The sequence below is a fragment of the Thermobia domestica genome, chromosome 5 (genome assembly GCF_964235325.1).
Source record: "Thermobia domestica chromosome 5, izTheDome1.hap1.1, whole genome shotgun sequence".
In the NCBI taxonomy this organism is placed as follows: domain Eukaryota; kingdom Metazoa; phylum Arthropoda; class Insecta; order Zygentoma; family Lepismatidae; genus Thermobia; species Thermobia domestica.
The window spans coordinates 124,366,290-124,390,117 of record NC_137458.1 but is presented as its reverse complement, the minus strand read 5'-3'; the positions used below and the strand labels follow the sequence as shown (position 1 = coordinate 124,390,117).

General features: G+C 36.2%; 1 protein-coding gene across 6 annotated transcripts in view; it reads right to left on the bottom strand.

The window, feature by feature from the left end:
- The window catches only part of LOC145686102 (endoribonuclease Dicer-like), a 323,942-nt gene that overhangs the window by 85,099 nt on the left and 215,015 nt on the right, over positions 1-23,828 (bottom strand). For all 6 annotated transcript variants that reach the window (XM_081759049.1, XM_081759045.1, XM_081759050.1 and 3 more), the window contains 3 exons: positions 16,562-16,792; positions 15,167-15,346; positions 3,182-3,392 (listed from right to left, as the gene is read on the bottom strand). In XM_081759049.1, coding sequence (XP_081615175.1) covers positions 3,182-3,392; positions 15,167-15,346; positions 16,562-16,792 — 622 coding nt within the window. The remainder of the gene's footprint in view (positions 1-3,181; positions 3,393-15,166; positions 15,347-16,561; positions 16,793-23,828) is intronic.

The following is a 23,828-nucleotide window of genomic DNA, read 5'->3' as shown; positions in this document are numbered from 1 at the left end:
TTCGTGAGGGGATGGAGGTGAGAACCTGCGCCGGATTCGTGTCTCTAAAAAGAACACACAGTCGTATTCAGGTCTGGCGATTGGATAGACCAGGGCAAGTGTTCAACTTTAACTTGATATGTTTCAAACCACGCTGCAACAGTACAAGCTATATGAATGGGCGCATTATCATCCTGGAATGTGGAGTAATTGACCAGAAACAACATCTGGACCACTTGAAACAACATCTGGTTACATATCGTCCCTAAAATGGTTAGATAATCACGGGCAGTGACACGACTGGTAAACGTCAGCACAGGATTCACTGGAAACCAGAATATTGCTGCTCACAACCGGGTCATTACCGATATCTATAGACTTTAAGCCCACATGTCATGAGGAATTATGTCCCTCAAGCACACTATCCGGGAAGTGGGAAGGAAGGAAACGCCTGGGACTTGTAAGTTAGGTACCATCCCGGCATTCGCCTGGAATGAATGATAAAAATCCAGGAAAATCCCACTCAAGATGGCTGGCTGCAAGAGCTCTTACACCCTTTTGAACAAATACTCCAACTAGGACTTGAAACCGGCACAGCTTGCATCAAAGGACGCCACATCATCACAGTATTCGCCGCCATGTATTACGGTTTGGCGGGCACAGCAGGGATCATGCGCCTCCTTGGGCATCCAGCACACAGAAATAAGATCCGTGGTTTGAAATAAAGAGGTTTTTAATATTTTAATATGACTCATCTAATAATACCACACATTTCCAGGCATTAGCGGTCCATCTAGCATGTTCGCGGCACCATTCGCATCGTGCTAAAACGTGGCGGCCCCTTATCAGCAGTACCTATCGTGCAACCCGACCCTGAATGCTCATATCATGTAACTCGCGGTGAACTGTGATTATTCACATAGGATGTGAAAGATGGTGCTTGAATTCTTTTGTTACTTGTACTACAGTTGTAAATGGTTCCAAGTGAAGATCCACTTTAATGCTTGGTGGCTCTTCGCCGGGTGGATTTGACGCGGGTTTTATACGCTCATTACCTTCGACGTTGTTTCTCGCGAAACATCCAATACATTTACCAATTTTGTCACCCTTTCAGCAAATAACCGAGCCAACAATTCTCCCCCCCCCCCTTAGAAGTTTTAAACAGATACTGTCTTTGGTAAACTGAAGAAACTGTAATTTCTCTATCCTAGCAAGTCCGATTTCTCCCTAGCTCTTACCATATTCTTTATGGTGAAGATACTGTTCCCTTCACTATTAGAGACCTGCCTGAATCACTTTATTATCAATGATATGACTATTAATACTTGGAACACATAAATCGAAGCTACATATATTTATACACTATTCATACAATTTGCATTTTTTTACAATTATCTTAAAACAGTAGTTCTCATCCTTTTAATCCCCGGCAACCAATAGCAACAATAATAATTTTTTTTAAAAAAACAAACTTGATGGGAACCCATTAATTATCTGTCTGTGATCTCCCAAGGAGGTCACGACCCACCAGTTGAAAATAACAGAAGAACGTTCCGAACGAAGAAAACTATAAATTCAACATTTTTAGCGTCAGTGCTTTTTATACATTGGTTTATCACACATATTTACTCGAACAATACATCTATCGGAATCATAGTATTTTCTTCGAAGCGAAGGCACAATGGTCCAGTAATAGAGCGCTAACCTCTGGTGCAACGGGTCCCTTCTTCAATGTTAGACTACGAAAGTTTGTGGACAGAATCGTGTCCGTGAGTTTTCTCCCCTACACTCTCATTCCACAAATTCTTTCATAACAAGTAACTTTCATTAATCACCCGTCTGCATTAAGCTAAAACGTATAACGTTTCTTTGGTGCTCCAAACATTAGGAACTTTGTTTGATTTCAGTTCTTCTTCCAGGAGTTTATTCTGTACTAAGAAGTAAATAATTCCAACATGTGTATCTACTCTTCTTTCAAATTCTAACAGTGTTCTTCTAACTTGAACAATGTATAAAGATTTTTATTCGTTGAAATATTGCAATTGGTTGTTTATTTTCCGATATCCAAGAATTATCCAGTTTCTTTGGTGCTCACCCTTGCACTGCCCCTGCTTCACGTTTAATTGTGTATTGATAGAATTACGACTAAACATAATCAACATACCCTTTTTATCTGACTTCGATCCAACATTTTGCTCTCGATTGGTGCAACTGACTAGGGCAGATATTTTTCCAGCAATGCAGCTCGTAGTCGCTCCAATTGCTGAGAGAACACTTCTGTTGTGGGTGTTTCGTACAGTTCAAAATGAACGATGCCATTCATATTCCACCAACTATGCGGTCATCGCTTTGTGAGCGTGTTGTTTTACCATTGTTCCTGCCGCAACTTGTTTCGGTACTCAATGACATTCGAAATTTATGTTCTAGTAAAAGACCCACTTTTCACCTTTCGTCACCATCCAGTGCAGAAATGACTCCTTTCTGTGGCGGGCAACAGAGAACTGGAAATGTCCCTGCATTGCTGCGGTGTCAACCGATAGGAGTACAAAACTTCCTAATTTGGATATGCCGATAAGCAGACGAACGGATGGAAGAGAGTTCCGCATACAGTTCTCCCAATGCTGTATGTGGATTGGTTTTAACAGCTGCTCGCAGAGCAACGTTGTCCAGCTTGACAGACACATTGTTGGATCTCGACGCTGCTGTTGCTAAACAATCCCTATAAAACCGAGACAGTATTATATGCCGTATGTGATATGTTATTTCTGTGTTCTAACGCATGTCTCTGTTACACAACTTGCACCTTGATTTTATTTCGCCCAGTGCTGCACTACAACTGTTCTATCCAGCGATACCAAGGCAACCTCCGTGTACTTTGTCATTCGTTTCTCATATAGAACTGTTTCCCTCACTGACAAAAAAGACATTACTTATGAGATGATCTAATTGCATGAATTAGTTACCATAATATAAATAGACAGAACTTATCTTAACACCTGTTGTATCTCTGTGATAAAATGTTGAATGTCTAATCCTAATAGGAACTCGATACATGATTTCATCGACTCATAAAATTCATGCATTTATACCGGGTCATTACCTTGCTAGGTCAATGCAAGTAACTTTTCTTTGCATCAGCAATAGGTAGTTTCACCACATTCAATATATTTAATTTTTAATGTCGTTAAAATTACGTCCTTACCAGCTATCACCGGCACAATCAAGTATGAATGCTCCTGATTTTCATTATCAGCGATGATGAAGGATTTATCCAAACGAAGAAGATCCCGAAAAAGCATTCTATGAAAGCCTATGAGTTTGTCAATTTGCTTTTCTGACAGCTGCACTTGAGAAGCACACCTTACTGTGACTGTAATTTCACCGGCACGCATGAAAACAGGGAAATCACATAGCTGGAAGAAAGAATAGGAGATTTATAAGCACACACACACACACACACATTGGGAAATTTCTTAAACCTAGAAAGTTTCTTAATGTGGGAAATTTATAAGGTAAGTAAGGATCGTTAATCTTGATCTAGTACCTGGTAGCTGCTAAACTAGTACATAAAAGATGCTGAAATTACCTACGATGCTAATATCGACAGGAGGAAATCATTGGTCATATTCTGCAATACTACCACGTTAATGGATTTTCCAACCACAAAGTTATATTTTTCAAAAGGTACTACATCAGTTTACTACATATTTCAAATCTATATGTTAAAAACGAAAACCTACAACATCGTACTTTTATATTTATTTATTCAGTGTTACAAACTAGGGAAGCTATAGTGTCGCAAACATCCAAATTCTGGGGATCTCTATAACAGTAATAACGTAACGAGACGGACAGGAAAATGCACATCCAAAATACTGCACCGAATACTGTAATCATAATACGACATATTTTGAATAACGAAATAGGAAAAAAAAGTTACAAGAGAAATCACCTGACTTTTCCAAATACTTTATAAAAAAAAAAAAAAAAAAAGCTTAGATAAGTATCACACTCAATCACATAAATACTTTCAATAGACACTGAGATAACACTGTCGTTCATAGTAATTTGATCTCAAACCGTTTCGGAGGTATGAAAAACTTGAGTAGAAATTGCTATACTGCTTAAAATGACGTATTTGTGGGAAATTTTAAAGATGATTCTTACTTTTCATTGTTTTTATAACATCACAGTAATAATTTTTGGTAGTTTTAATTACTACAAGTTCTAGTAATTACAAAGTTGAGAGAACTTGTTCACTTTTTAATTACGACAAACAAATAGAAAATGACGCAAGTATCTTCCAAATGTGTAAGCTAATTCTTGGGGATAAGATTTACTGAAAACAGTGAGAAAAGATAAATAAACTAATTAATAAAACAATTCCTGGATTTTTAATCCTGTTTTTCTATCTTCACATTAGGCCTTACAATAGCTATTATATAAAGGTAACCAACAAAGTTCTGTCACTTTTTCACCCACCACCTTCGAACATCGATATGTCACCTAAGACGTACCTGGAAAATAAAAATGATCCCCATCAGTATCGACGAAATTCTGCCAACGTTCTAGAAGGCCATGGATTCCATCGCGGTAGAACATAGTGGCCCGTGAAGCGAAGGTGGTATCAAGTGCATTTTGGATCTCTACTAGGAATTTGAACCAGTGTCCTCTAACCTGATTGTCCAAGGAATGGAACAGGTGATAATCGGGCGATGCAATGTCCGGGCAGTATGACCGGGATAGAAATAGTGTTTTCCATCTAAGGCGTAGAATGGTGTCCCGGGTCATTCTAGCCAGGTGGGGCTTAGCGTTGTCCTGTAACAGGAGGACCCCTTTGTTATTCAGGAGTACTGACTCCAGAGGTTTGAGTTTTTCTTGAACACGGCTCGACTGCTGACAGTACACAGTTGCATTTTTTGATGCTCTGAACAGCTGGCAGCAGTTCCCGATGCACAATGCCGCGAGCAGAGCACAAAAAAAAAAAAAAAAGACGACCTTCTGGTGCAGTGCTGGTTTCGGCTGTTTTGAAACCGGTTGATATTAGCATCAATGATGCTAACCAATGATGACGGCGACGTGGAGCTTCGTACAGGACTTACTTTTCATCACATGTCAACACCCTGTTCAGAAGTGGCTCCTCCTTCAGACAAGACAGCAAAGAAACACAGGTGTCTGCTCGCGTTGCCTTCTGGCCCGGAGTCAAATCATGTGGGACCCATCTACTCAACCCGTAGTACTTCCCAAGTTGATGGTGGTGCAGCCAAATGGTTTTTCCACTCACACTGAATTGTAGTCCCAGTTTTTCACATGTCTGGCCACTGTTCGCCTTAATTTCTGTCTGAACATTTTCATTTTGTGTATGGTTGGTCTTCCGGCACATGGTGCGTCTTCGAGTGTTTCGTCACCGTCCTTAAACTTGTTAAACCACTGCTGCATTGTCCACGTAGTTACGACACCCTCACCAAAGGCCTGGCATATCTCCGCCCAGCTGCAGCGGCGTTTGACCCCAGTTCAGCATACACGCCTGTGGAGTCCCCATGTTCACTCTGTCCTTACGCAAGTTCACGGTTGTGGAAGTCCCATGTTTACTCTGTCTTTACGCAAGTTCACCGTATAACTGAATTGCCAAAAGCAGGTAGTACGTTGGATATACCCACATCAACAACTGAGCTTCGCCTTATCTCATTCGCATTGAACTCACGGTGTGAGGGCCAATGGAAACAGACCTTCATAAAAGCGACAGAACTTTCTTGGTTACCTTTATACTTTTGTTCGTAAAAAAATATCACTTAAAATCTAAGGTTATGATCATATTTACTTCTTTAGATTTCCAATGAAACTGATTGGTATTTTTCTAATTTCTCTACTGAACGAAGGTAATATTCATACTTAAAAAACAAATCAATACTTGTAAAGAAATAGACTGAAACGTTCATGTAAAATGCAGTGTAAATTGGATTTATATTTTTATAAATGTTATAAACTTTCAATGGTGAAGTGGTGTTCACGAAACCAACACTAACAGAAACACGTGGGGTTTTGGGGGTTCGCTAATCGATGCGACTGGCGTCTGAATTTCTGGACTTGTATCTGGAACAAGATCTGTCTGGGTGGAAACGTCGGATGTCTGGGTTGCTACAGATTGACAAGTAAATGCAACAGTAGCAAAGGGTAAAGAAAGTGAGGAAGGGGTGCTTCCTTTTCAGGAGCGATTAGCATCAGCAGTAGAGATCTTCTCAACAACCACTAGCTTTGGGATACGTTTCTCACGTTGACAGGTTGAACAGTCCCTAAGCCAAGCAAAATATTTACCCTTGCAGTTGACACAAAATTGCTTAGTCGCTGTACACGGTTCTGCACCATAACTACCCTGGCCGCGTCCGCACAAAGAGCAGCATTCGCATTACACGACGCGCTGGTGTGCCTGAAGTGTTGACATTTGACACAGCGCTGGGGAGTGGGAATAAGGGGATGGACCTTAATTTGATAACCAGCCTTCCGTAGTCCGGAAATGTGAGTAAACTGAAAGTAAGAATCAGTAACTAAGTAGCAACGAGTTTATCTGACTTCTTACTTTTGATGCGAGCTACCTCTACAACATGTTGGTCAGCCAACTTTGATTTAGTATCTTCCTCGGTGACATCTAGGAGAACCTAACATACCACACCACGAGAGACAATGGCGTTCTACCGACTGGTCCAATGGTTGTCAATTTGAGTAGCTTCACTGTTTGCTTCTCGTCGACCGTTTCCACCAATATAGTGCCATTCCGTAATTCCTTGATATCTTTAACTGATCGTCGTTATAGCAACTTTATAATGAGGAAAGGGGACAAGCCCCTGATACCATTCGGACGGTTAGCTTCAGCATTTTTATCTTTAATTACAAGATATCGGACTACAGGCGTCCCGATACTTGTTCTTTCCACAGTATCTGCAACTTGAGAGTTCGTCTCGCTCTTGCTTGTTTTGGGCTTTTACGAGAGGGTGAACCCGAACCCGACTTAAGTTTTACCAAAAAAAAAGTTGGTATTAAATATACATTTATAAATGGAAAATGTGTATGAACGCCGCAACTTTACAGCGAGGCACTTGCGAGAAGAACTTACGCTTCTCCCCTGGATATCCCATAAGCACGCCCTCACCGTAGGGTCAGCGAGGAGGCGACGTGGTCAAGGGGAATGAGGATAAAAATAATCCCGTCGACAGAAACGCGTGGCCCCAGAAAAAGAAGAATTGAAACTACAAGAAAGAAAGAATATGTCGAACAAAAATGATACATTCTCACCAATTCACAACAGAACAAAAGCTGCGGATTATATATATATATATATTGTCACGGTACGCCAAAATTCTAAAAAATTTTAAAATCTAAATTTATTCAATCTCATTAATTGGCTTCAAAAAAAAATAATAATAATGTTTGTTTATTATTTAACTTGTTGTAATTAGGTTACAAACATATTATAACATCGTATTACGCATTGCTGATGTTTGTTGTTTTCTTCAAGGAATAAACACGAGTCTGCAGTGTCATAAGAGCACAAAAACAAATATAAAACAAATAAATGTAAAACGTTGTAAAAATTTATGTCAACATGTACACATTATCAAAATTAGGTAAAAGTGTAAATTTCGCAGACATAAGCTGTCTGGAAAATTGGGTCAATAAAAAAAAAATGCAGAAATTGTGTTTCAGCACAATTTCGGCTCAGAAATGTAAAAGTTTCAAAATTTGTAATCAAAAAATAACAAATTCGTCATCATAAACACGATGATAAAAAACTAATGTTTGACTGAATTGGGATCAGTCTTGGAGGAGCCTCAAAGATCAGTCTCCAGGATCAGTCTTGGAAAAATCTTGCTGTTAGTCTCCAAGTATTATTCTCGATAGAGCCACTATTAAAAATCAGCTATTAACAACATTTCCAGTGAACATCCATCCACTGTGAGGAAGCTAAAAAACGAACTTCGTAGCCAGAAGTTCGAATCCAGTTCATCAAGGTATGTTATAATACATCTCTAATATTCTAACGTTAACCAATTCACCAACAGTTATATGAACTGTAATTCAACAGTTTTTATTTAAATTTAACATAACAACATCTCACTCTCTACTACGTAAAATAAAATGTTTATTTAAAATTTAAACGCTCATAGGCTAATCTATTCAAAGCTCCTCAAAATAGTGATTATCACTAATTGTTGACATGGTGGAGATAGCTGTGATTTTAAAATCTAAATTTATTCAATCTCATTAATTGGCTTCAAAAAAAAAATAATAAAAAAGTTTGTTTATGATTTAACTTGTTGTAATTAGGTTACAAACATATTATAACATCGTATTACGCATTGCTGATGTTTGTTGTTTTCTTCAAGGAATAAACACGAGTCTGCAGTGTCATAAGAGCACAAAAACAAATATAAAACAAATAAATGTAAAACGTTGTAAAAATTTATGTCAACATGTACACATTATCAAAATTAGGTAAAAGTGTAAATTTCGCAGACATAAGCTGTCTGGAAAATTGGGTCAATAAAAAAAAAAAAATGCAGAAATTGTGTTTCAGCACAATTTCGGCTCAGAAATGTAAAAGTTTCAAAATTTGTAATCAAAAAATAACAAATTCGTCATCATAAACACGATGATAAAAAACTAATGTTTGACTGAATTGGGATCAGTCTTGGAGGAGCCTCAAAAATCAGTCTCCAGGATCAGTCTTGGAAAAATCTTGGTGTTAGTCTCCAAGTATTATTCTCGATAAAGCCACTATTAAAAATCAGCTATTAACAACATTTCCAGTGAACATCCATCCACTGTGAGGAAGCTAAAAAACGAACTTCGTAGCCAGAAGTTCGAATCCAGTTCATCAAGGTATGTTATAATACATCTCTAATATTCTAACGTTAACCAATTCACCAACAGTTATATGAACTGTAATTCAACAGTTTTTATTTAAATTTAACATAACAACATCTCACTCTCTACTACGTAAAATAAAATGTTTATTTAAAATTTAAACGCTCATAGGCTAATCTATTCAAAGCTCCTCAAAATAGTGATTATCACTAATTGTTGACAATATATATATATATTAACTTTTTATATATTTTTGTTGCATTCTCTGATATTTTCAAAGACTCGGCCCCACAATAACACAAATACTGGATGTACACACAGCAGGCTGGGATGGGTGCACGCCCCCCACAGATGGAGGAAGATGTTCATAGGCCATCCTCTTCCAAAGACTCTCACCAACCATCCGCGAGACCAGTAATGCTATTCGCGACTGAAAAGGCATGCGAGAACATGAAGATGAGCAGTGATGCATGCATGAAAAACAAAGCCGACCGCTCAGCTCCACCCCCTCCCAACGATGACGTTCCGCTATATGGAGAGAGTTCTTGTAAATTAAAATGAAATTACAAATAAATACCGATCAAAGCATATACTTCTTATTAATGATCTGTGTTACAATTTCGATAATATATCTGACGAAGGCAACGATGTATCGAAATAGAAAAAAATGAAATCTTTGAGTTTTACGTCCCACGGTTATGCCGGTTAGGCTAAAGGAGACGGTGATGATGAGTAATGAATGAAATGGTGGAATGAAGAAAGTGGGAGGAAACGGGAGAACCCCGAGAAAACCCACGCACACGGTGTTTGTCCACCACAAAGTTCACTTGGCGGGGGCTGGGATCGAACCCGGGACCCCTAGCACCAGAGGTGAACGCTCTACCACTGAGCCACCGTGGCCCCCTGTATCGAAATAGAGTAACTAGATTGATAATAGTAAGTGTTTGCTTTGGTCAGATTTTATTTTTACTTAAGTTATACATAGTTCCAAAACTAGAATGAGCACCATTTTGAAGTTATTAAAAAAAAAAATCACTCTTCGGTTTAAAAAATTAATAAATAATAATTACATGATGTTTTGATTTATTTAAGGGATAAAATACTAACTGTTCCTTGCTACTGCTACGGAAGCAAGCATATACGAGGGTGATTCAGAAAATAATGTCTTCAAGCCCACTACTTGGCCAATAGTACTGCAAACATTCTGAACAGTTTATCATTAATGCACTGATGTTTAAGCTATAGAATGCCACTTGTTCCACCTTCCTATCTTTTCTCGTTCCAGAGTAATGGAGCAATCTATGACATCCAGTGGTGATGTCCGGTTGAAACAGTGTGCTGTCACTGAATTTCTAACTGCGGAAGGTTGTGCGTCGAGGAACATTCATTGTCGGTGATGATTACGACTCGGAAACGTAGCGTCAGTTGACGGAGTACTGCCACACGTCCTCTCCTCGCCAAAACAATTCAAAAGTTGTCCCATCTGCTGGCAAAATGTTGTTAACATTCTGCTTCAACCTGTCTATAGTCCGGATCTTGCGCCCTGCAACTTTCGGTTCTTCCCCAAACTTAAGGATCACCTTAAGGGCCAACGCTACAGTTGTGACGCAGAAGTGGAAACACAGTTCGCCAATGGTGTCGCCAGCAGCCACCGCAATTCTTCGCCGACGACATGAAAAACCTTTTTCACGTTGGCCGTAATGGGGACTATGTTGAAAAATGATGCCACCCTTTGTAGCTGGCTGAGTTGAGTTGATTTTGAGTTTAACGTCCCTTTCAGCAGCGAAGCTATATGAGACGGGATCTACTGATTAGCGTGGAATCCGTACCACATGAGCTCCCACGGGGAATCGAACTCAGGTCTCCCACACCAACCTTTGTAGTTGGCATTGCAAGCTTTCCACTCATACGGTACCATGTGTCAAACACAAATAAAGGCATAAGCTTGGAGGCATCACTTTCTGAATCACCTTCATAGTTACAATATTTTGTAGAACTGCATATACTCAATATGTCAACAATCTGAATATATGAGTAAAATTTATACAATCAAAGGGCTATGTTTATAAAATTAAAAACATACTGCACATTTCTCATACTGTCACTAGCAGTGGCGGCGTAAGGCAAACTGGGGCCCGGGGCTAGTGAAGTAGATCGGGACCCCTTTTCGAAAATCCATGATTTATACATTTCTATTTTTGATATTCATTTGCATAATCATTCTTTCTGTTTACTCTTCCCCCTTTCCCGTTGGTGTGTGCGTTTAAACCAACTTGATCTGGGATATAGTAAATCAATGGGGGCGACATTCAGCATCCCTGTTTATTTTATTAATGTAACGGAAAGTACAATCCAGAACAGAAATAACATAATCTTAAGAACAAAGAAAACGTAACAATAAAGAATCCTGAATTTATCCTACACCTATACTATCTTGTTTCAATGTGTACTGTAATTAGATGGAATAGTGGAAGTAATGCTCCTAATAATAGTACTGCATTTAGAGATAAATTTACGTACAAAACGTAACAATGAGCTGATATTAAAAAAAAAAAAAATGCAAATAAAAATATAACCAATGCGATTCCTAAATGTAAGCTCTATGTTTACTAGAATTTTCTTGTTCGGTTCTCGCCTTTTGGTGTTTCACCTGTGCAATTTCTCATATGGTTAAGTTTATTCATGGTTTCTCACCTGTCTGAGTTTACATGGGTTTTATTTGATTAGATTTTTCTCCTATAATTAGCCCCATTCACTTTAACATTCGGTTTGTCTCCAGTGATCATACACGATACTTAAACATTTTTTTTTTTTTTTTTTTTTTTTTAGCCGAACTATTAGTAAATAATGCCAAGAACAGATTTGGGTTGTGTGCTTTTACCCGGAGTTACTCCAGAAGGGGCCAAAGTTGATGAGAGGGAATTTTCCCGATATTATTCCAATTTTTCCTGTTCAGGTACGTTAGGGCGCCAGTACATAGCACCTCTGGAAAGCTTGTTTCATGCTGAAGAGAATGAACTATAAACCATAACTTTCCAATGAACAGTATTGATACAATAAATATTTCACTGCGAGTCTACGTTTTTCTTTATATTAACAGGTTAATGGGCCCAAAGGACTTACCCTGTTTCCATGGCACCTAATTTTTGGTGCATATATCTTTGTGAACATATCTTTGTTATGTTTATCGAATGGACTAGGTTTGATTCGAATGTCCGAATGACACGTTCATGTTTGTTTCTTGTGAGTAAAATGGTCATACATTTGTTGTATTATCTCATCTAGAATTTCATTGATAGTGCGCTTCACTTTGGCCTGTGTAATTAGGGGTTCATTCTTTGCTTCTCCAGGCATGCATCTCCTTCTCCTACTGTGTGTACCCAGTTATGTTCCATGCTCTGCAACTTCCTTCAGCTGCATATATGATTTCCTTGACCAGCTCATGTCTTCAGGTATCAATGTGTCAACCAGGTTCTGTAGCTGAATAAGAATATTGATTTAAACTCATATCCTGAGATCGAAGTCATTTTTGGATCCGATCAATATATGAGAGAAGTTCAAATTTAAAATACAGTAGAGCGATGAATTTAAACAACTGGATGCTTGCAAGAAGAAGGCCAGCATCTCCTCGAGTATCAAGCGTTTCAGTCGAGCTGTTACGCAGTTCTTCCAACACATCAATTACTTCATCCAATTGAATAGAAAGTGCCTTCACAGCTTCTGCTTTCGAACTCCATTTGATGCCATGTTTCAGATCAATCTTTACGTACTTTTGCAGTACATTCCATCGGTGAGTAGATCTAGAGAAGAATACAAACAAACGTTTCATTGCTCCAAAGAAAGTGACCGCCAGAATGTTAACGTGTGCAAAATGTTAATGTACGCCATAAGGTTCAATGAATTTACAAGGAACGAAAATAGCCAAAGGAATTATATTCCGTATCAAAGTTTTAACTGCAGAATATTGCCTGGGCATTGTAGTCTCATTATCATAAGACTGGCCTCTGTAATCTTAATATCAAGCCTATCACATTGAAGTTTCTTCAGTAGGTATTTCAGCAGGAATACTCTCAGCAGTCTTTTCTTCGACAGAGATGAAACCAATAAATACTTCCCGAACTTGAACAGAATCACGTTGTATGTCAACAAATCGAATGATTTGGGGCAACTGTTCCACTTGAGAACAATCAGGAGTTAAATCAAATGTAATGCTGAAGTGTTTGAATCAGAGACTATAGCGTCTGCACCAATGAGCTTTTAGTCAGCAACAGAATGTTAAAGCATTATTTATGTACGTTGATCCCTTCTTCGTGCCCTTCTCTTGAACTGATAAATAAATAAATAATATTTTAGGAAATAGGCTAGCAGACGGGGCCCCATTACTTGCATCATAAGACCTTAGAATGTAAACAACACAATATATTTCGACCTTTCTTTTATTATACTTTAATCTACACTCAGATTTTTCCGTTAAATTTCTCTGAGGTTATTGTAGAGAGTGAAACTTTTATTTTATTCATATTTTAATCCACATACATTTTTTCCTATAAATTTCTTTGGGTCCCCAAGAGACTGAAACTTTTATTTATCTTTCACCTACGTTCAGCTTTATTCCTTAATTTTTTTTTGGGGGGGGGGGCAAAAGAGTGAAACGTTTGTTTTGTTATTTTTTCACCTACATGCAGCCTTTTTCTTTAAATTTCTTAGGGGGCCCCAAGAGCGTGAAACGTTTACTTTATCTATTTTTCAACTGTATTCGGAGCTCTTTCCTTTAAATTTCTATGGGGGCCCCCCAAGATATGAAACTTTTATTTTATTTATTTTTAATTTACATCAAATTTTTCTCTAAATTTCTTTGCGGGTCTCCAAGAGAGTGAGGTCCGAAGCTATAGCTTTTTAGCTTATACGGAAATCCGACACTGATTAGTTTTATTAGACAGACACTTGTTGTTTCATACGATATCTGGTGTAATGTTTGCGTTTACTTTTAGGGAGAGTGTGGATTATAAACCTTGATAGCCCTTGTACGGCTCATTCTAACAAGGTTCTTTTGTATTATTTTTTACCTACCTTTCGGGGCCCCCCACAAAGTGGGGCCCGGGGCGGTGGCACCGCTCGCTCCGCCCTTACGCCGCCACTGCTCACTAGAATTGATTAAAATGTTGCAATGGAGAGGAGTACATAGAGTGTTGAATTCAGACTTTTCCTAAAGACAAACCTACTATCACGTGTGCCGAAACGACGTGGATAAGTTTACCAGAACGGACAATACACCTGAAGTATATATTTTAAAAATATATCAAATGTAAAAGTTTCAAGATTAAATGCTACACAATGGAGTTTGGTATAAAGATTACTATATTATAGTACAGAGCCACTTTTAGAGACAAATGTATTTTCTTTGCTTTTAAATTTCAAGAAAAATTAAATATGAAGAATTTGCCTTTATTAGAAGCATTTTTCTGAATTATCTGTGTTGACCTTTATGCAAAGAATAAGACCTAAAAGTGACCTTATGTTGGAACTGTATTGCATGTTGGTTCAAGTTCTCTAACGCGCCAATAAATTTCTTGAAACTCTTGATCAGCATGTATAAAGCTGTTTTCATCTAGCGCGGAACTATACATTTCCAGAATCTTATCTGTTTACAGTTGCCAGAAAATCTTTTCGTCAAAGATTTTTGTTTTTAAAATGTAATACTTAAAACACGTAGTGATCATGTAGGATCATAATGAGTCAGAAGTATAATTAAATAATGCGTTAACGCAAATCTGTGCACGGGTGACGCAACGAAATGCAAACTATGTAAAAAGAAATTTTATGGATTACTCGTTAGTGTAAAAGAAACACAAATTATCGGTTGCGTTGATACAAATACATATTTACTGATGTCTTGATCAACATCACCGGTACGATTTTAATAAAAGTGCCACAATAAAATTTCCGCATTGTCCATGATAGACTAAATGGCAGTGTAAAGCAATTACACATTTTAAGTAAATGAAGGAAAGTTATTCAACTCAAAGAGATGTAAAGGATAAATCAATTAAACAAATTTTGTAACAATCCTTTTTAGGTATATTATTTATCGTAGCCCAAATGAATCAAACTATACTACGATTTAAAAAGTCAATCTATCAAGTAAACAGTGTAACTTTCAACTATCTTCGCTTCTCTCATTATATTTTTAACACAAAAGATGGAAGGTGGTGAAAATTACTTTTCATTAAACTTCGTGCTTTAACTAAACAAAAGTAACAAAATCATTCATTATTTGCATATACAAAGATTATTATGATATACCTACATATATGGATTAACGTACCATCGGAAATTCTTTCGAAGACAATATGGCATAAGCATTACTGCCTGCCAAAACATGATACAGGCCCAGATTTCTTGATTCATTTTTGCTCGGTTCTGCGAATACAGGCTTCTGTATTATGGGGTGGAGATACGATATGCGTTTTGGTTGAGGACGACAACCACATAACACGTCAGCAACCTGAAAATAAAATAATAAAAATCTTGAATTGTGTCTAATTTATCGTTTTCGTATATAGTATCAACGAAGTTAATCATACGAATACTATCAAATTAAATATCTTTTTCATCTTAAAAGTTTGCTCGATAATTAATAAATTTCAGTAAATAAAATTAGTAATTAGTCACTATGACTGCATAACATTCTTCTACATTAAAGTCTATATGAATTATAACCTTAAATAATAGTGAACTATGTAAGTAAAGGTAATGTTGAAAAGCACTATGATATATTAATTTGTTATTATTTATATCAAGTTCTGTTTTCTTCTAATATTAGTTATATTTTAATACAGGGTATAATGCTTTTTGTTTAATGATCTTAACAGAATAGCAGCTAGCACATTTACTTTAGCAGTTCTGGTAGTACAGAAAATAAACTTCAGACAATATGTTAACATGCTCGGGAAGTTTAATAATAATCTCTTTTACTTTCAATTCTGATTCCTGAAAATTACTTTCACTTCCAAGCTTTAGGGTCTCTACTAAAGATCTACCCACGGAGGATATATAGGATTACAAGAATGAATAAATAAATAATAATAATGTAAACCAAGGAAATTAAGAAATGATCTTATCATGGAAACAATAAAAATATACTTGTTAATTGCTGCTTGTTACTCGTTAATTGGTAGTGTGTACGCTGTGAAATGACCGCTCAAATTGTGCGTTCTTTTGTTCAAGCAGGGAAGGTTGTCAACTCATTTTTGATGTTTTCGTTATTATTGTGCCAATGTTCGATGTGTTTTTTAATTACTGTTCTCCATTTCTTGATTACCTAACCCTTATCTATGTTAAGTTTAGAAGTTTTAGAAGAATAAACAAATTTTCAACAAGTTTTTGTTTCATTCTCGGGTCACATAAAATTTTCATGTCCATAATATTGTTTTTTTTTTTTAATGTTTCCAAAGACCCTGAAACGGAATAATCAGTTTTAGCGCCTCTAAGATTTTTTATATGTGGTTTCGGTGTGTATGTGTGTGTCGACACGTAGATTTTTCTAAAAAACCTGATTTACCAATCTAAGTACAATGGAAGATACGGAATTTTCAGGAATCATAAAAATCAAGTTATTATACTTTGATAATTAAAATAGTTATGTACTGGCAGACTAGAACAACCTATTTTTTGTTGAAATAAATGAACTAGCTGATGGCACTGATTACTGTGTACATACTTTTCTATCGTACATCCTTTTCATCTTCCGAGTCCCTGGTTGCAATATGTCCTCCTTGGCTATATTATCTTCATCTTCCCAATTTAAAAATAAATCTTTGTTGTTTAGTTCTTCTGTTTCTACACCATTTGGCAACAGTCTATCATTTAACTGTTTCGTTCTATGTAACTGTTTACACGCCTCAAGGGCAACTGCCCGTTTTGCTAGCTTTCTATTAGGCATCAGTGGTCCCTTTAAAAAATAGAACCATCACATATACAAATTAATAAATAAAAGACATGAATGAGAACTTCAAAAGGGCATTACTGTTGCAATTATCCAACAGACAGTATATTAATGATGAATTTACCACTGATGTTAAAAAGAACAAAGTGATTTTTCAAAAGCCCTACATGCGTTTAAGAACAAGGCAGATATATATATATATATATATATATATATATATATATATATATATATATAGATAGATAGATAGATAGATAGATAGATAGATATAAATTAATATTCAGTTAAATGAAATCGGTTTTTAGAAAACAAAATTAACACAATGTCTGTAAATAGTAAGAACCATTAGAGGCAAAGAAGCATATTACATTGCACGTTAAATGCCAGTTTTTTATTAATTCAGCATAAGTGTAATCATGAGATATCGACATATCTGATAATTTTTAAGTCAAAATCTAAGTCATTATGAGAAGCTAAATGAAATTCGAGGAAAGAAGAAAAAAAAGAGCATATAGAAAGTTCACACTAAGCTCATCTCTAAAATTTAGTGCAAACAATTAAGGAAAAAAGTATTTACTTAGTTGTAGCAAAAATCGTTACGCATTTTTTTTTTCAAATATCAGTTATTCATATAAAGAATAATGATTAATGATTATTGCCCGTTTTCTTCGATAACCCTGTATCACCTTTCAGAAAGTTTTATAATTCCTCGTTACTAAAAAGGCCTGTTAATAATAATAATAATAATAATAATAATAATAATAAACTGAACAAGCTCATTTACCTGAATTGAACACTATACTTCAGAAAAAGTTTGGAAGAGTGAACCAAGTAGACGGGTGACTGTGCAAGGCCAAATGAGTATGAAGGATGTACCAACACATTACATACAAGCTCCAATAATTTGGAGTGATTAAATTTGGATGCAATTTTATGTTGTTGAGACGGAATACAACTGCTTTACGATTAAAGAACTCTGGACGTTTCTGGATGGTAGATTCGTTCAAACTGACAACTGCTAACATTACAGTACACATTCGACTTAGCTGATTGGTTCCTTGACCTCGAAAAACACCAACCACAAAGATTATAACCTTCCTCAGATGAATGTTTTCGATATCGTTTGAAGCGAATCATAATGTCCCCATCAAGATTGTTTACGCATCATATTGTTGTAAACAATCCACTTCTCAACACCAGCTCTCAATCGTTTGAAGAAAAGAATCGTTTAATGAGCATATCGCAGATGTTTCTATGTACTGTCAAATGAATTTTGAGTTCATGATGAACCCAAACACTGAACATGCTTACGAATCTCAGCTTCTTCAGGTAGTCGTGAACGCATAAATGATTGATGTTCAATGGTTATACCATCTCTCAAGAAGTATAATATGGGTTTGATTGGATCAATGTCTTTTCTTTTGTCATCATAAACCTCGATGACCCTCCAAAAAGCGTCACTGAAATCAAAATTACCAGCACGGAATTTCATGAACTATTGTTAGCACTGACATTCCTGTAGAGCACTGCCACCATAAATTTTATGCAGTTTTACACAGCGTTCGCTTTACGGAAGAGTAAAATATGGCGAAAATGTACAGCTGAGTTTTCTATCTTCAACCCATAAAATCTGAAAAACTCAACCAAATCGATCAATTTCTTTTAAAATGAAGTTACACTGTCAATTGTCAAATTATGTAATACCATAGATGGAATGACTTAGTACTAGTTTTACGGGTGCTTAATTTGAAAAGAATTTTCAAAGAAAGCTGTGTCGTCAATGAGAGTTTCTTGGGATGTTTCTCATAGGCAGATCGGGTCCTGGGACCGGATGACACCCGTCTGATTTTAAGAGAAATGAAAGTGAGGATTTCTAGTCTGCAACTCTATCAATCACGACTCTGGAACTTACTAAAGAAATAATAAACACTTCTGACCAGAGTATATACACTTGTTTATTAAAAACTAAATTACAGTGTACCGGTTTCGACAACTTAACGTTGTCTTCATCAGACACTAACTGAAAGAGATATCTTAGAGCATAGATATTTATACTAAAAGTGAAAGTACTCAAATTCCTTGTGTGCTTGGGAAGCCACTTGACTCGTACTTCCCCGGGCGTCATCTGTCGGCCACCTGCCCTGACTTAATTACCCTCTCACCTGTGTTTATCTTTTCCAGACATCTGTAACACACCTGTTGTTTATACCTGACTAATTGCCTTAAAACTTTCTCTTAATCTTCCTTTGATGCCTATTAGATATAAATAACAGACTATACTACATACAACTGATTATAAATACAGCAATATAAAATATATATAGACATAAAAAATAAACTATTAAATATAACAATATATAAAACTCTATATGAGTATAACTATATACAATATTAAACTATATATAATATTAAATATATGAATATAAATTACATATAAATATGTTCAATCTTGTTCTTTTACTTTAATTTGTTCCAATAATTTATCCCATAGATCATGTTTAACAGTCCACTTGTCCAGTTCATTAATTTGTCACTTTTCTCTTTCTTTATCCTTCGTGCTTCCTTCCATTTCCTTATCATTGGTCTATTCTCTCTTTCTAGCCCCTTTACACCTTCCCAATCTATATCATGCCCCGTTTCTTTAACATGTTTATATATGGCATTATTTTCTCTCTTAAGTCTCACATCATCCCTATGTTGTTTAAGTTCTCTCCTTAAGTTTTTTCCTTGTATCCCCTATGTATATCATATCACAATCCTTACACGTCACTTTATACACTACACCTTCATCTTTCTCACATATTTCCTTCGTTCTACCTTTCGCTTTCTTAATCACTTCCAAAATTATTCTTCCTCCTTTTCTGTATCTCTTCACACCACCTTTTCTACGTAAGTTCTTTAGTACTTTGGAGAGGAACAAAGAGACAAGGAAAAAATGGAGAGGAACAAAGAGACAACTGGAAAAATTCGTAAGGAAGGTTGAAGAAGAAGTAGGAGGTTTTCATAGACATTTAGCAATACATACATTTTTGTGTTTTTTTAAATATCATAATTTTGATCCTTACTATCCGTAATTCTTATTATGATATTCAGCATTACGGTCCTTTGGATGCCTTTCCTTGCCTGTGTTCATACCATGTAGAAAACTCACAATTTACCTTATTTTGGGTGTATGTGAAACATATGATTTTAGTTGCTACAATGAATGATAAAAAATAAAATGAAATCTTTAAGTTTTACGTCCCACGGTTATGCCGGTTAGGCTAAAGGAGACGGTGATGATGAGTAATGAATGAAATGGTGGAATGAAGAAAGTGGGAGGAAACGGGAGAACCCCGAGAAAACCCACGCACACGGTGTTTGTCCACCACAAAGTTCACTTGGCGGGGGCTGGGATCGAACCCGGGACCCCAAGCACCAGAGGTGAACGCTCTACCACTGAGCCACCGCGGCCCCAATGAATGATAAGTGTAGTCTTGTAAAGGAAAGATACGATTTTTTTTTCCAACGTCCTACGATTATGTCTTCCAGGATAAAGAAGACAGATGATTAATGAAAGTGAGTGATTGTGAAATTAAATTATTATGCTCCTCACCGAAACTCGAACCCGGCACTACATGAACCAAATGCACACACGCTAATGTGATGCTGTAGGTTTTCGATTCACGTATAGATTAAAAATACATATGAAACTGACACTGAAAAATTAAACTTTATATTGGGTTGAACAACTAAAAAATAAATAAACAAAAATAATAATCTGATATTGTTGCAAGATAAGTGATATCCTTCACCGCTTTTCTCGTTTAAGTTTGCACTTTCACACAGCTTATTCTGTTAGTTCCCAAGTTAAAACGATAAACACAACAAATTGGGCATCATTGCTTTTTTCTGTCTGTGAATGTTTCAATTACCATTCTTGGTTTTCCTAACAGAAACCTGTCGGAATAATACTTAATTTTTTGCACAACATTCCGGCAGCATAACTGCAGGAAATGTATAGCACAACTGCGTGAACCAAAGAACCAATTATAATTACGTGTTAACAACTCAGTTTTCATTATTAGGTACGTGTACATCTTACAACTGTTTCCAATTAATTAATATTATTTGACAATAATCATTCACTTTATTTTATAATTAGTATATCTCTGTTACTATAGGTTAAAATCGTGCTTAATTGATAGCTCTAACTCTCAATAATAAACAGCAAATACCGTTCATATTCAATATCAGCATTATTCTTCTTCAAATAATTTAATAGAAACAACATAAAGCTGACAATTTAAGTCAATCAAATTATCATAACACTTTATTGTAGAAACACATAAATATCACTGCTTAAACCTAAACTATAGTTACGGCCCTTGTCCTGTTTTGAAATAATTAAATTGAGACAATCTAGTTATTGAGTTGAACTTAAATCGTCACAATATCAGGTAGTCTGAAAAGAACTGAGCATTCTACTCACAAAATAGCGCTAATGTTTCAAATCTCAGGGTGTATGAGTCGCAACGGGTCAGGCCTAACGTCATTAGACAGCTAGTAGATGTGAAAAAGTATTGGAATTCTCAGAATTAGACGTAAAATATTACTCTGTGAAGATGATAAATTTCAGCAAAACTGCATTTTTACACTTTTATTTCGATAAAGGCACAAATGTTGCACAGGTCCGTGAAGAGATATGCGTTGTTTATGGGCAAGATACGTTATTGAAAGCATCAGCCAACAGGTGGTTCAGTCGGTTTCGTTCCGGAAATTTCCATGTTGAAGAGCTCCATGCAGTGGGTAACCAACCACAGCAAAAGTGGATGATATTCTGGCAAAAGTCGAGCAAGATCGACATGTAAGCAATAAACACCTCACCAGTGACCTAAACGTCCATCACCAAATAATGTTAAACCAATTGGAGGAAGCTGGCTATAAAACGTAGCTCAACGTTTGGGTTCCCCACGACTGACTCAAACATCTACTACATCGAATTTCTATTTACCGAAACTTTACTAAAACGTAACGAATTCGAGCCATTTGTGATACGGATGATCACGAGTGATGAAAGTGGATAATTTACAACAATGCGCGAAAAAGATCATGGTCGAAGGGGGAGGAACTTTACATCTGTGCCGAAGTCCATACTGACGTCCAGGGAGGTTATGCTATGCGTTTGGTAGGATTGGAAAGGTATCGTGAATCGCAAGCTGCTGCTGCTGCCACCGAGCAGAACGATAGACTCAGACCTGCATTGTTGACAATTAACGCAGAAGCACCTAGCAATTCAAAACAAACGGCCGGAACTGGTCAACAGAAAGGAGTGTAGGACAAAATCCAAGCGGACAAAATCCAAGAGGACAAAATCCAAGCGGACAAAATCCAAGAGGACAAAATCCAAGCTAAATTCTGACAAGGCGGACAAAATCCAAGCGGATAAAATCCAAGGAACAGTATCATGTGCGTAGCTGTGGTATGTGCCTGTGAACACCCTAATTAAATTGTATGTTTGTTTCTTTCTTCAATTGTCATGCATTCTAAAGTTTTTTCTGTAGTTCTTCAATTTATTGAAATAATATTTCATTTACATTTAAAGAACTGAAAATCGAATAAAATATGAGATTGACACAGTAAGAGTGCAGATGAGCTTTAATTACTCATAAAATAGTCTGGTCACTGCTACGACATGCCCAGGTAAATCCAATTTAGGGTGATCAGAAATATTTTGACTAAAAATAGTATACTCACATAAATTAACCAGAAAATGAAAGCACAGGCTTCCTATATCAGAGATAACAAATAACAGCAAAGCAGCCCAGTCTTAAAAAGAGTACACTACTTACTTAATTCTATTATATTTATTGAGAATTAAAGTAAAAATAAAATTAAAAAGATATAATTTAGATAAAAAATACTTCTCTACCCTCAAAGTATTTACTTCAGTTACACTTGTCAAAATAACCAATAATATATACATTTTCATTTAGTTTGTCTAGACACATTTTCACATTTCGATTTTCTAGATGATACCTTGACATTATTTAATTCACACACATTATTACATTATTAAAAATACACACTACATATTTCACATTTTGATCATTTCTGACCAAAATTTGATTAGTATATCATAATTATTTGTTTCAAAATATACATAAAACACTACCAACAAACAAATCAAGACTTCTGTATGCCACCTCATAAGAATGGAATTAAAATACTCCAATGATTGGTCTCACAATAATATGCTGAGTGTCTTAAATGTATTATACTGTATATAATAAAATTGAGAAGAAAATACATATTTTATAATGTATTTGTATACACATAATATTTGTACAAACTTTCATATGGATGTGATAAGTAATTAAAGCTCATCTGCACTCTTACTGTGACAATCTTACATGTTTTATTGGATTTTCAGTTCTTTAAAAGTAAATGAAATGTTATTTCAATAAATTGAAGAATTACAGATAAAACTTTAGAATGCATGACAACTGAAGAAAGAAACAAACACACAATTTAATTAGGGTGTTCACAGGCACATATCACAGCTGTGAACATGATACTGTTCCTTGGATTTTGTCCGCCTTGTCAGAATTTAGCTTGGATTTTGTCCTCTTGGATTTTGTCCGCTTGGATTTTGTCCTCTTGGATTTTATCCGCTTGGATTTTGTCCGCGCCCCAACAGAAAGTGTTTCGTATATAATGCCGACAACGCCAGACCGTCAGAAATTCAGAGAACTTGGTTGGAAAGTTTTTATGCATCGCCAGAGAATAATTTGTTTCGATCTCTAGAGAATCCCCTGAATGGTGTTAGGTTCGTTTAAAATTAAGTCTGTAAAAAACTAGTGTCATAACCAGAAACACAGAAGTTCTAGAGCAAAGGGATTATGATGTTGCCAGAAAAATTACAGCTCACGGAACACAATGGTGCATATGTGTTTTCATAACTTTATTTATAAATCACAATAAAAATATTCTCATTTTGGATCTCCAAAGGTTTAATACATTTTAGGCAACCTGATAGTTTTAAATCTGCAAATTGGATGCA